The 15330-nt window shown below is 31.8% G+C and overlaps 2 protein-coding genes across 2 annotated transcripts in view; one reads left to right on the top strand and one right to left on the bottom strand.

Moving 5' to 3' along the window:
- Positions 1–6647: 6647 nt before the first annotated feature.
- On the top strand, positions 6648–12716 carry LOC105622402. The gene is made up of 5 exons (XM_012203828.1): positions 6648–7130; positions 9651–9882; positions 10871–11256; positions 11535–11822; positions 12525–12716. The coding sequence occupies exons 1-5, from the start codon at positions 6810–6812 to the stop codon at positions 12714–12716; spliced, it is 1419 nt and encodes a 472-aa protein (XP_012059218.1). The 5' UTR covers positions 6648–6809.
- A 575-nt stretch (positions 12717–13291) lies between these two features.
- LOC105622401 (protein abrupt) overlaps positions 13292–15330 on the bottom strand; it is a 7748-nt gene continuing 5709 nt past the window's right edge. Inside the window, exon 5 of the mRNA XM_012203827.1 lies at positions 13292–13883. Coding sequence (XP_012059217.1) covers positions 13585–13883 — 299 coding nt within the window. The 3' untranslated portion in view covers positions 13292–13584. The remainder of the gene's footprint in view (positions 13884–15330) is intronic.

Raw genomic sequence — 15330 nt, 5'->3', positions numbered from 1 at the left:
TTCAAAGTACATTACATGTATTATTATGTATTTATTTAGTATAATGTTTTATTACTGTCATTATTAATTATAGCTTATCAAACTGAAGCTTTTCACGAGATTTTCGGTCAGAGTTTTGAAGGGAAAACATTTAAATCTTCGGAATGTACTAAAATAACTGCTTTAAAGTAAATATTTGTGTTTTTCGAAACTTTATCTTCATGATTGATCAGATACTTTCAATCAGATTTATGTCTGGAGATTGAAAAGGTCAATCCATCGATCGACTTCGTTTTCACATTTCTAAAAATTTCATAAAAAGTTCGTGGAAAGCATATCAACAAGCATACAATCAATAACAATGATTGGACGTCATAATACACTGAAAAAAAATTATTAAATCTTAACACATATTTCTTTAAATAGTATTAAGTAAACATTTACTTAAATTTGTTTGAATAGTTCTAATTATAGTAAGTGTTCTAAATAAATATTTACTAAACATTAGTAGATATACTTCTTAGAATTACTTACTTAGAACCATTCAAACAAACATTTATTAAAATTTAGTATTTTTTTTGTGTAAGTAAACGCATGTTAGTGAATGTAATGTACTTTTCAAATATTTTTTTTATAATATACTCGGTTGTTTCCAAAGAACTACTGACGATGGTCTTGTGTCACTAACTTTAAACATTTCTTACTCACTAAAAGGATTGAACGAATAAATTATTACAAAAATAAAAAAGTAACTAAATATATTTTATAAAAGACGTAATTATTTAAAGAACTAAAAAAATTGTTTTCTAAAAAAAACTTCTTTTTTACACAAGAAATTAATTTAGAAATAGAAACAATCAATAACAATTACTCGATTCTTCTAATGTTAATATACTTGAAATAGAATTTGGTTTTCTACTTAAGAATTTCTTAACTTGTCTATCTTTTGCGTGACAGCAAAATGTTCCATTCAACAATTATGTAACGATATTATCGTAAATATCAAAAAGACGGTATTAATATACGAAAAAGATATTTGACTGTCAAAAGGTTACCGATCGATAGATAATAGCAGGAAAAAAATGGTATCATTTCCTTTCGAGAACGAAAGGGAAAATCGGTGAGTGAACATTTACGAATATTTTACACCTACTGATTAAATTAATATCCAGGGCGAATTATATATAATAATCGAATATTTACATTCTACATGTTCACTGCCTGAGGTTAATTAATTAATCAGTTTGAGCAAAGCAATTAATCAGCGTGATAACGGTATGTACACCCTGATGTTTGGCTGCGAGTAATGTTTGAGGTTTGCTCGCGTTTCGAGGGAAAATTGCATTTGTGACAGCTAATCCGGATAATTCAACGTTTAAGAGAGATGTTTACTCTCTCGAATATCTTCTAGAGAATTTGAACAGATACAAACTCGATCTTTTATTAATAAAAACATATATTCCTTAACTTTATAGTCTTTATAGTCAACACTTTATAGTCAATAATATTAATAAAAAATCAATAATCGGTGATTATTTCTACGACATACATACATATGTGTGTAAGCCTTAATCATAAATATTTATAAAATATCTTCAATTTACTCCTTGAAACTACTACTTTGAACCAGAACTGGCGGAATGTATGCTTTTATTAATAAAAGCCAAGGGAAAACTAACAATTAAAATTGTTATAAAGATGAATATTATTTTTAGTAAAATTTTTTTAATTTATTTTTTGTTACATATAAAATAATTTACAATTTTTAGGAGTACTTTATATTTATGATCAAAACAGTATAAATATTACAAGTGCAACTCGATTTCGTGACAAATCTTACAATTAGATAGAATTTTGATCAACGGATGGCAAGCGAAATGCACCTTGTTTCTACTAAAAATAATTTTTGACAAGGAAATAATGAGTTTGAGTAAAAAACAACTATTTTGTCGTTCTAAATTCGACTAAGAATTTCATATTTTTATATGATTGAGAGCTTTCGAAACCTCGATGGAAGAAGTTTGTGAAGGTTTCTCTTTCGAAAAAACTTTTCTGCGACATCTTTAAAACTTGATTTTTCCCTGATGTCTGCAAAGAGACTTCTCCTTTTTCTTTTTACTGAAACTTTCGAGGAGTTTGTCCGTCACTACTGGTCCGTTCTCTCCTGCGATTCTCTCCCGCGAATTATTTCGCCGCGCAATTTTGATCGCGCTATTTGCATGCACGCGGGCACTTTACGAGTTTCTGCTTCTGTCTGTTTAGCAACATCGTGACGATGCGCGATTGTACGTATATATGTACACATACAAACGAATCAATAGTCAATATTTAGCGTAACTGAAATTATCACAGTAATACATGGGTCAACGAGTTATCGCAAATACAGAACAGCCCGTGGACACGTCATTCTCTGTCAGTCGGCGAGAATCACCGCGATCGCACGCATGTACACGCTTATCATTCTATTCGCCCAATGACACTGAAAATATTAATAAATAATGATACCGGATCAATAAAAGTGCGCGGCGTGATTATTCGGGACACAGTATATAAGCGAAAACAAGTCAGGCTAGAATAGTATCGATGCTTATGAAAAAAGAAGAGATTTCAAGAAAAATGAAGTAAATTGTACCAATTGAAGTCTACAACGTACGTATGAATTAAGTAAGAGTGTGCTATTATGTGATGGTGTTACCTTTAGTCGAAGTAAAGTAGCGGTCGATAGAGAAGACAAGTCATTGATATGTTACAAGAATATGGCAGAGTTTGGTTAGGAACGATTGCAAAATCTTGTTCGTTTAAAATTTTAATAGATATAGAGATTCCCAAAGTGTGCCTTGCGACTCATTTATTTTCAAATCTGTATCTAGTTAAATTTTTTAAATACTTCAGCAAAATCTTTCTGGCGTTTTTTCTGTGTAGCTCATCAAAGGAAGACGAAATGCTAAAAGAAGACTAAATTCGTTTAATCCAAACTCAATCGAGTTTCTTTACTTCACTTGAAACGCGAACTCTTTTCGCGTAATTCATTGAAAATACGTCACTCCATTCACCACGTCCGAAAAGAGTCATTTCACAGAACATTACACTGCTTTTTAAAATGCGTGGCGTAACGTTTCTCCTACGAGCTCGAAGAGATGAAAATTTTCGCGGGAAGTCATCCGAATCGATTTTTTATGTATAATCAAGGATTTTTGCGATATGAAATTATTTACGATTCGATACACAAAGTCGATACAAAAAGAGGAAGACTTGCGAACAATATACGATCAAAGTAGTTTAAAAAAGAAAAGAAAGAAGGGCGAAAATCGCAATAAAGTTCGTTGATGCAGCCGTTACCGCCAAGCCATCATTGATTCATCGCTATATCAAAGTCTATGGCCGATATTTATAGTCGTTCTTGCTTTAAGTAATGTTTTAAAATGCTGTCCTCTAATTAGTTCGTTGACATCTTAAGATTGTACTTAAGATGATTTTGAATATAAGAATCGATTATGAATACCGGTCTGTGTTGATTAGTTTATGATATCTTAAGACTACTCTAAGAGATCTTTAAGAGATGGGTGTAAATATAAGACAATCTTAAATTCCGGTTGAGCAAAAATTGAGGAGCAAACTTTCAAAATGCGTTTTGTTCAAAATTTTTAAAAAACGAGAAAGAAAGAAACTGTGCACAGAAGAAATTACTCACACTTTACAGAAAATAACAATATGCTAAATATTTATATAATAAAATATATAAATAATAATAAAATCAATAGGATATGAAATATTAAACAAAATTTCTTAACAATTGTTAAAACTGTTAAACAAATGCATTTTGTTTATTTCTAATTAAAAAACAATACACTTTGAAATGTCAATATTCTTTCGGCACATAAATTAAAATTAAAAAATGCTTTATCTCAAAGTAGCTTATAATATAAGTATTCAATATGAACATTACGCCTTCTCTAACTAAAAAAATGAAATTTTGGACAAAACATATTTTGAAAGTCTGCTCCTCAATTATGAAAATAAGTAAAAAATCAAAATATAATGAATTTATCTCATATTTTGTATAATTATGTAATTACATAAAATATGGAAGAAATTCATTTTTTAACTCACTTTCATAATTACCGGCATATATATGCGACCTACAATATTTTGAAGTATTCTGGAGTGAATCATTAAGGAATAGGGGTGTCTCAATTCTTAAACATATCTTTAGGTCTGTTTTCTGTTTCTGTACTAAACTAGAACTCTCTTTCAATAAATATCAAACATACATCTCACTTTAAATTCCAAAAGTGTACACTAGTTTAGCCACAAAAAACAGACCTAAAGACTCCGATGCAAAAAATATACCGTTTCTTTAGGATTCTCAGGGATTCATTGATTGGCTAATGTTGTTTCACATAAGTAGAAAAGAACCAAAAGGACTTACCTTCCTTTTTGCTTACCTTCCTTTTTTTCATCGAGCCGCAGTTTTCTACAGTTTAGTATAGGCTTCAGTATAGTATAGAGCTCCCTGGTGCCAGCAAAGGTGCGACACGCAAAGCGGGAAATGACGGATTATTAAATTAGAGTCACCATGACGACCGATGGTCAAGGAAATGGGTGACCGCTGATAGTCGACGTGCTGACGCATTAAGCGGTCAATCGGCGCAGCAGTTTCGGTCGTAATCGCGAAACGAAATATGATGCGTGATGGTTATCGAGGTTCATTTAACACGATCTTATCCCAGGCGATCTGATCACCCTGCGCCGATTGGATTACGTACATATTCGCATAGCCGCGATCACGTGCTGGCTAGATGAAAAATCTTCGGGACACAGCTCGATGCGCAAACCGACTTCATTCGTCAGAATGTCGATTAGTCGATTAGTCGCGAACGTCAGTGCCGGTATGACTTGTTAAAAAATATAATTACGAGGATATTGGGTTCTACACTTGCAAATAATCATGCAAAAGAATGATTTTGAGAATGATTCTGAGATATCTAAAAGTTTAGATAAAAAAGAAAATAATTTTATTTGGAATTAATTTAATTGGAATTAATTAAAAATAATTATACAGGATGCTCAAATTAATTGCTAGAATACTAAAACTTTTCACGGAATTGTCATCGCTTAAGTGTTCTATATAATTATTTTGATAATTCAACAAAATTATTTTTAGATCTACATTTAACTAAATTTTTTAACATGTCAGCAAATCCGTTCTTTCTGCGAGAGATAAAATATAAAGTAAATAAATATCACACTATCCGCAGAGTTAATGAGAATATGTTACGTTATTGAGCGTTTTTTCTTGTAATGAGATTACTTTGCGTATTTACTATATTTATCTTTAAATGAAAAAAATTAATTTTATTTTCTTCCTTTTTAATTAGACGCTATATGTAAAAGTCAGTGATATCGAATATCTTCGCGAATAGTGAAACATTGAAAAAAGTTTTAGTGTTAATTAATGTGAAATAAAATAATTTAAATAAAATTTAAATTAAATAATTGATAAATTTATATAACAGTTAATTTAACAAATGAATGTATCGGCAAATCATTTTTGATCGCATAATATAAAATTAAATATTTAATATTTAAATATTTTTTCTTAGTTAAAATAAGAAATGTTTAAAAAAAAATTAAAAGAAGAGAAAATTTGAAATTGTACTAATTAAATTTATCGGTTGCTACTAGATTTTATAAACCTATGAACGCAAGGTGCGCTTGAGATTTCGAACGAATGAAAATTTCATCGTTTATTCAACGTACATATTCACTAAGTGCATATTTAAATGATATTACTAGATAAACGAAGATAGATGAGTGCTGTATGACCTTCCAGCTGTAAAGGCGCTTATAGAGTCACTCGCTTTTCGCGATTCATAAAAAATTTAATGTTTAACGTATTAATACATCGCATATTTTATGTTCGTACCGTTTGTACATTTTGAGCTGCTGTCTTTGATAAATCTCATTTGCCCAGAATTATCAAGAGCAAAATTTTGAAAATTAATGATAAAGGAAGAACGAAATTGTATTATCTTCATCTGCAATTTTCTCATTACAAATGTTCCTCAAATGACTACAAATAGCTAATATGAAAAGTATAATGTTAAAATTTATATTTTTCATTGTTACATCATTACTTATCTTTTTTTATATATATACACAAAAAGAACATTTTACTGAAGTATCTAAAATTTTAGTTGATTTGAAAATAATTTATTGGACCATCAAAATTATGGAGATGTTCGAACTGTTTGTTAAAATGTTAAAACTTTTTACAGCATTATTCATCATGCTTGATTGAATCCTACATAAAGTCAACAGAATTATTTTCAGATTTTTATCTATCTCAATTTTTATAGAAACACTTTTTTTATATAAGAGACTTCATCAAAAATATTTTTTCTGTATAGAATTGAGATTTCGTATATAAATTCTGAGTTATATTCTTACAATTATACAAGTTATATTCTTCATCAATTATATCTCGCAATAACATTACTATTTGTTGCATTGCGTAATATGACGAGATATTTTTACGTTATCTTTAGTTTTCGAAGAACTCGTCAGACTGCGGATTTATCGTCGAAACTCGTTGTTGACAAATCGAAATCGTGTAGAATTTATTATCGGCAAGTCGGGATTGCGTGCTTCGGGATTCGTCGGTGCGCGAATCTCGAGACACGCGTTTCAGGTGCTCCTGTTTGCGGGAATTACTGCGAAACTCGATTTCTTTCACATGTCAATCCGTCTTACTTGCAGACGGAATTTTCAACGCGGTAAAATCTGCACGCGCCCCACGTCGATTGGAAAACGTCAGGAATTGCTGGGCGATGTTTTATCTGGACGGAAGAGACGGCACCGCCACCAAGTACGACTCGTCGTCACCCAACGGCGAAGAGAATTTCGGCTGGTGGTTGAACAATCGGGAGATTATCACAATATTGTCTAAATCGCATCATGTCAGAGATCATCGATCGCTCGAATCGTCCATCCTTTCTTGCATGGACTCGGATGATTCGGATAGCTGCAGCTTTGCGCGGGATGTGTCGTGTAAAGAACAGGAAAGCGAAATCAGAGAGAATATCGAATTAATCTCGTTCATTCAGAATGATCTCGATATTGACCTGATCGAGAGGGATGCAAGGGAAACGGTAAGTGTGAGATTATATTGATTAATATACACACGAAAACAACAATTTTGCTGAAGAATCTAAAATTTTGTTGGAGGGGACATATAATCTGAAAATGATATTGTTGGACGATCAAAGTAATAATTGTATTATTGGAATCTAAAAAAAAATGATAAGTAATACTGCAAAAAATTCTGATATTTTAGCAATCGGTTTGAGTTTTTAAAATTATTTTGATAATCTAACAAAATTTCAAATCTTTCAGCAAAATCATTCTTTTCAAGTGCAAGAATGTTCTGACTTAAGTTTCCAAATTACAATCTTTCAAGAAATCAGTTTTGAAGTCAGTTTTGATTTAGGAAAAGTTTTACGGAAAGTTACACACGCAATCTATTTAATACTTTAATTGCCATGTATATAACTGAAATACATCTATGTGAATCCAAGGCCTATAATTATCCCTATACTTATCAATTAAAATACATACATATTTTTTACTTACTGCATTTGTACAAGAATCGAGAATACTTTGCATTAATTGTATAGCACATTATGAATTTTGCAAAATTCTAAATTTTTATTTGAAAAGTATATTTTACTGGAAATGTTTATTTAATTTAATGTATTTTGTAGCTGCAGCAAATTATAAATAATATTAATTATGTTTAATATGAAAAAAGACAGGCGACAACAAATGTATGAAATAATGAATATAGTATTAAATAAATAATAAATATATTGAACAAATATGTTTGTTTACATTGATATACGTGATGTTGGAACGATATTTGTTATTTTGACGTATGTACTTTTTGAACATATAAACAAATATTCATAAATTTTGAAAACCATTAATTATTTTTAATAATTTTATATTACGTACCAATTTTTATTTATTTGTTTAATTAGGTATAAAATAATATAATGTGGCGTTAAGAGATCGATAAAAATTTGTGCAACAGTCAAAATTAATATCTAATTTGTCTAGACAATTGAACTTTAAATGATCCTAATACTATAATTGTACGAGGGGTAAGTTTTCTACTTTTTCTCGTTGTGCAGATATTGTTTCGTAATCTCGTGAAACAAAAAAATGTGTAAATATTTGAATTTAAAAAATAAAATTGAATTTAATAAATAAAATTTGAATTTAATAAAATTTAACTTTATAAGAAGCAACAAGCGCGAGAGAGTTTTTAAAGTAATTGCTTAGGTTGGTTGAAATGTTACTTATGCGAAGACCGCTGCCGCTATTCACGTACTTACAAAATTGATCTATCAATGTTGTTAAATTAATAAACGCCAGATGTAGTGTACTCTTTAATTTTGCACTCGTCGAGTTTCCCGTTCATGTTTCCTTTCGACGGAAATTTAGTTTATTTACAGCGCGCTCACAATCTCCGTACGCGAACATGGTTGCATTTTACGTGCGGTACATTTCTAAAACTTCTACCTAACGAAACGTGGATTTTTATCTCCATTTGCGCGTTTTTTTTCTCCTTGTTCTGCTTCTCCTCTTTGCCCGCCAACGTATTATACGAATTGTATCCAATCCGATTATCAAGCCGCAAGAGACTGCTCAGTTAATTAGATAACTGGGCAAATAAATGTAAAGAAGTCGATCCGCACGTGATCGATATCATTTTCACACGCAAGAATACATGTATCTTATATAAGCACTCGCAATTTAATCGCAATTGTTTTACTGCATTAATTTATGAATTTATATTTATTAATTTTCGTAATTCTTAGCACAGACTTGTATCGTTTTCTTTATTGACACAGCTAAAAATACAACTCAAAAAATGTAACCTTTGAGTAATTATTATAAATAAGTTATGTAAAGATTATTCTATTAAAAGTAAACTAAATTTATTTGCACAGTCCGTTCGCCAAATAATACTTGTGTCATTCTTAAAATATTTTCAAAGATCTTCTAAAAAAGTAACACATTTGAGTTGTGTCGTTTTTGTAAATAAAAAGGACAGTCTTCTACAGAGAACATTTAGAATTAAGATGGTTTTGATTGAAGTTTAAAAAAGAAATTTCAGTTTGAATTTAGTCATTTTAGTTAATAAAATATAATCTATCGATTAATTAAATAAATTTGTCTTTATTTCTTTTAATGAAGAATATATGTATTTAAGTCAAATATATTATATTTGACTGAAATATATACATTCAAATATATACATTCTCTAATGAAAAAAATAAAGATAAATTAAACTAATTTAGTCAAATGATAAATTTTTTTTCTCAGTGTTGAACTTAATTTTTCACGGTTTCGCCAAATATTAAAAACATATTTTAAGTTCCTTTTATTTTTAAATTCTAAATATACTTATATTAAAGTTCAATTATACAACAGAGCTTATGTATATAAGTCTATACTCTTTAATAACTCGAGTTTTTTTCAATTTTTCATTTGTATTTATCGGACTCGAAAATTGCTCGATAACGTTATAAAGACAATAACACAATTCGTCGATCCCATTGAGATCTGAACGATAGACATGCGATTAATAAATAATTCCTATGCAGAGCAGTCCACCCACGATCAGCAGCGAGTGCAACGTGAAGAAAGAATGCATCACTCCCATATGCTACACCCCGGAGAGATTAATCAGATCTCAGGAATACCGGATACTCATACCATCCCCTCGCTGCTTTACCTTCTCCCAGGCGAGATTCACGGCAGAGAATGAGAACAGAGAATGGAAGTCCCGCCGTTGCCGAAAACAGTTAAGCCGTCTCATCGATTCCAAGCAAATCGGTACGCAATTTAAGGTTTTCCTCTCTACTATCTCCATCCTTCCCTTTTCGTTCGATCCGAAGTCTGAGGAAGGAAACGCTGCTTCCCTCGAACTGGCTTCGAGCAAAGCCACCTCGTGGAACTCGTCGGCCACGGCGGCACCTGACCTAATAAAGTTTCGCGGTTTACCAATGCGCGGAATCGAGTTGCTTGACGTATCAGATTTACTTCGTTTCCTTCGTCCCCGAGATCGTGGCTGAGTGCTACCACCATAAAGATGCCGAGTGGCGTGAGACTGCGAAACTGCCACGAGCATCGTTGCGGACACACCAACAGACGAAGTTCGATCCGGATTCGATTGAATCTGTATCGGAGAGGCTAAAGAAAGTTAATGAAAGCAGCTCCGAGCTTTGAACGATCATCCCTAACTCGAGCTCAATCGACGTTCTCTCCATTAAATGCGTGACTGTTGTAAAATTATACGGATATAAATTCTCGATACCTATAATGAATGAAAATCATGATGAAATCATCAGATCATGATGAAATAACGCTATTATTTTATCCGCGTTTTAATTGAGTACTTAAGAGCTTAATCAACAATTTTTTAATTAATTCGCCATAATTTTATTAAGATTCTATAAAAAAAGAAAAGATCATACACTCATAATGCTTTACCTAATTAATAAACTCTCATATAAAATTTTTTTAAATTAAAAACTGATTTTCTAGTTCTTGTCTATTCCTTTTTTATATTAATGTACTATTCGTTAAAATTATTTCTCAAAACGAGAAAAAACATAATACTCTTAGCAATAACTTAAAAATTACGCCTAAAAATGCATAAATTTTAATCAGCTTCCTTGTGCTGCTTTTTTTTAATAGTCTCTGACGAGACTTCTAAATTTACAAAAATCAATATTTTTATTCCCTTTTCAAAATTATCTGATCAGAACTTGGAAAATACGAGAGAGAAATTAGTAGATTACATACAAAATCACGAACGCAGGTACAACGCAGCTGAAAACACTTCTGAACTTACCAAGCACGAATGTGAGGACAGGCGCGATTTCCTCGCCCATTTCCGAGCGCCGACAATGGACCACCGATGATTTTAACGCATCAATGAAATCGAACAATGATTCTTCGACTGACGTTGACTGCGGTGTGCGAAGTATGAAAACCGGTGACAGCAGCAGATCGAGCTACGACAGATTGAACTCCACTTGGGATGACTGCAAGGGTTCGGCCACCAGACCGCCCTCCCTAGAGGACACTTCCGGTATACAGAGTTACGATTGGAGCTTGGAGACCCAGAGCGACGCGCAAAACACGATGTGTCTCTGCGACGAGCTGGCGATTGCGTCGAAAGTGCACACCGCGAATTTCGCAAACGTACGTTCTTTCGCGTCCCTTACAGGAAGTAAGTTTCATCCTGACCGATTTAACATGGAAAATTACTTATTTTGAGCAAGCACTCGATAACAGTGAAATTTAGTAATAGGAAATTTAGCGCTAGACAGCAGTGCTTTTAATACTGAAAATAAATAATTAATTACTTCCAGTATTAAATTTCTGTAAGGGATAACGAAAGAGATCCTATTAAAGATAATTATTTAATCAAACTGTGCGATTTATCTATAAACTGAAATATAGAATGAATTATTTTGCAGGATCGAGGTACCGCTATCAATGAAGTAGTATCTATCCTCGAAGATCTTCGGAACGATCCTAGGAAAGCAACTGTTCTCTTGGAAGAGGAGGATCGATTTTGCAATAGCACGTCTTCTCACGACCAATTAACCAGACTGGCTCTGACCATCGAGACAGACGTGGAAGCGCCGGCGGTTCCCGACGATCCGAATAATTGGATACGCCATCTCCGCGATAGAATAGAACGGTTGCAACTCGCCAATAAAGAGATCCACGGGGACATACGTGGTTTACGTACAAAGTTTCAGGTAGATGTCTCACCTTAAATAGTTATATATTATCAAATTCTTAAGGAAATTAATTACAAGGAAAATATGTTACTGCGAAAAATACAAAATTGTACAGATAATTTATAGGAATTCTGCCTCAGAATTCATGACTCAAAATATAACAAGAAAAATTCTCGAAAAATTAAGTAAAAAAGTTATTTGTAAATTTTTATTTTAAGCAGTACTTTTTGAAATAATTAGGGTTTAAATATGACATGACCAATGGATTATGAACTAGTTTAGATGATCTTGACTTGAGTGGACTTGACTTAGGACTGAAGTGCGCACTGAAGTGAGAACTTTCTTGCTATAGTATTTAAAATCGCAAATTCTGGATCATCCGATATATCATACTTGTCTTTATTATTTGGCATTAACTGTATTTACATTAAATGACATTCAATATTTTTCATTTTATATTAAAGTATTTATATTAAATGACATTAAATTACATTTAAACTTTTCACTTAATGCGAAATATTGTAAAATCTTCGTCAATAAACATTTTTAGAGGACGTATGTTGCAATTTTTGATATTAAACATCGTAATTAAATAACGGAAATCTGCTAAAACGTATCCAATATATGAAAGGAAAAGACTCACTTGCATCTTAACATTTCATTTCCATTAAAACCGTTACTATATAATATTCATTCAATTGCATCTTATGAATTTTACAGTGCGACGAAAAGAAGGCGATCAATTTATCAAGTGATACAACGAGGTTACTAGAAGATGTTCATGACTTGAGATATTTTGATGACCTGGTGAAGCTCTTAGAAGGGGAACTCGAGAGAATCTCCAGAAGAAATTGGCCATTTATTCTGGGACACAGCAAGTGTCCTCATGAAGAGATGAATCTAATCATTTGATTATGATCTCAAAGATCGTCGTGAATCTCAAAGTTCATGATTATGATCTCAAAGATAGTTGTGAATGATCGGCGAGGATAAAAGGATTTTCTTCAGGAAGAGGATGTCTCCTGAGTTCGATGTTCATAAAGAAAAAGTATCTCTTCTCTCTTGGCTCAATGACTTAATATTTTCAGAAATTATTAATTCGGAATTATTAAAACGATACGTAGTATGAAATACTTTTTGAAGATTACCACGTCGCGTGAGTAATCTCCAAAATAATCGCAATTGTAGTTAGCACAAGAAATTGGACTATAAATTTTGCGACTATAAATTTTTGGATCATAAAAGTTTTAAATCTTAAAGTGATCGAAATGATCTCATTTTTTTTATAAGAAAATCGATTATAATATTTTATCGAAATTAATCTCATGCAAATTATTGTTAAGACAAAACTTGCAGCTTGTGATATATTCCAAATGGATCTTATTTCTTATATTCGCTTTTATAGAATTTTCAATAAACGAAATCTTTTTTTAAAAAAATACTTGCGTTCACATATTAATGTGTGAGATAGAGAATAAATGTATATATTTATTATTACTAAACAACGATTTATTATCTACAGGTCGTACATATTTGAATCCGTACATAGCACCGAGTAAAAAAATTCCTACAACACATCGTTGCTATTCGTCGCACTATTTTATCGCTATCTCGCCGCATTTTAGCGGCATTTTTAATGCCATTTTTAATACCCGTCCATAATTACCACATCGCGTTAAATATCCGTACTTTTATAAGCAAAGTCTACACTTAGTGATGTCTATTTAGTGTTCCGTTAATACTGTCAGTCTTGGTTTCGATTTTTTCTACGTCTACGAAATTAGGTGACGTCCGTGCGCTGCATGTGCCTGACGTGCTGTCGAGAGGAATCATGGTAGGCGATCCCCGCGCGCAACATTTCCCCGTGTCGGAACACATCGTGGGACGTAGAGAAGGACGGCAAAGTTGGCAACGACGGCAACAGGCAGCTCAGCATACTGGGACCGCCATCCGAGGAGTAGATTCCGTTAGTCGGAGGCACCATTGACGTGCTGCACGTAACTGGAGTGGCTCCTGGCAATGTATGTCCATTTTGATCGCCGGAACCCAATAGGCTCGAACTTGTACTTATCAGATTCCCTATGAATAACCGAAAAAAAATCTGTTTTGTTGACGTTGAGATAATATAATCTCGAGACTACGTATCACTCATTTACTATAACGATATAATTAAAAAACAAAATTTTCTAGAAAATAAGTTTAAATATTTTTTGGATCATTAAAATTTTTTTAATTTTATCAAATTAATTTTGAAGTACTTTTAATGTAATAACTGATTGCAACAAAAATGAGCATATTATTTATAAATAATAAGCATATATGAAATTATTAAAATTTTTAATTAATTATAAAATTAAGCTCTTGTATTCTAATGAAAAAGGATGATAAAAGGCAGAGAATTCCAAACTGTTATAAAATGTTCATCGATATTATTATGTTAATATTGATTTTTAAAAAAGACGAATATTTTATGAATAATAATTGTAATTAATTAGTATCCCGAGAATAAAAATCACGATTACATGCCATCGATAACAATGAAAATTCATTCCATAAAAATTGGATCGAAACAAAAGTTAGCATTTCATTTGTTCTCTCTACATGCTTTTAGAACAAATTTGGCAATTATATCATTCGAGAAAGCAAAATTTAAGTGTCTTTAACTTTAAGTATGTCTTTTGAATTGTGATACGATTTTTAACGAAGTCATAAGTAATCAAAGTTAAAATGCTCCTTTTATTTAATCCGCGATAATTCTCTAACAAGAAATTTAAAAAATATTTAAAAAAAACATTTTACAATGAAAACTTTCAGTTTTCAGTTAGAAAATCGAAAATTTTCGATTTTTGAGAGGCATGTGACAAACTCACAAAGTGAGAAAAAAAATTTTTCATTTTTTCCAGCTCGTAGTTTTCTATGACAAGTATTCTGTAAGAATTACTAAACTCACAGAAAATATAATCAATAGTTTTCGACCTTTCGAAAGTACATATTTGAAGCTTTAAAACCATTTTTTTTAATTTAAACTTCATTAATTTTTAACAAAATTACAGCTGTTTGAATTTTGAAATTTGTTACGAACTTTTGTTCCACTGAATAAAAGTAAACAATATCACGTTTTTAAATAAACATGAAACTTAACATTACAAGAATTAATCGCGATGGTATAATAAATCCCACCGCGAATCCGGGCGCAATCGCGTTCTCGCAAAACATTGATAATTATCAGTGCTTATGATCGCGCGGTACAGAATTTATACTCACATAAAGAGGGACTTGTAATTCACATGAATATGTTCGCGATGTAACCGCTTTAGTGAAAACGATAACGCATCCGTTAATCCTCTGACAATATCGCGCGAACATCGTATAATGCACGTAAAGTGTAACATTAAAATTTTAATGCATTGTGTAATATTTTCTCTAATGGCTTACAACCAATGAGCTCATTAGCAGTAATTATTCTTCAAGTACTTCATACACAGAGAGGAAATCCTTATTTAGATTTAATTCTCTCTCTCTCTCT

Source organism: Atta cephalotes (genome assembly GCF_000143395.1).
Source record: "Atta cephalotes unplaced genomic scaffold scaffold00044, whole genome shotgun sequence".
NCBI lineage: Eukaryota > Metazoa > Arthropoda > Insecta > Hymenoptera > Formicidae > Atta > Atta cephalotes.
The sequence above is the reverse complement of the archived record's forward strand: the minus strand, read 5'-3'. Positions and strand labels throughout refer to the sequence as shown.

Excerpts from the sequence above, each read along its gene's own strand:
- LOC105622402 (XM_012203828.1), top strand. The coding sequence starts at position 6,810 with ATGTTTTATCTGGACGGAAGAGACGGCACCGCCACCAAGTACGACTCG. Across the intron at positions 7,131-9,650 it reads AGAGGGATGCAAGGGAAACG|AGCAGTCCACCCACGATCAG; the intron begins GTAAGTGTGAGA and ends ATTCCTATGCAG. Across the intron at positions 11,257-11,534 it reads ACACCGCGAATTTCGCAAAC|GATCGAGGTACCGCTATCAA; the intron begins GTACGTTCTTTC and ends ATTATTTTGCAG.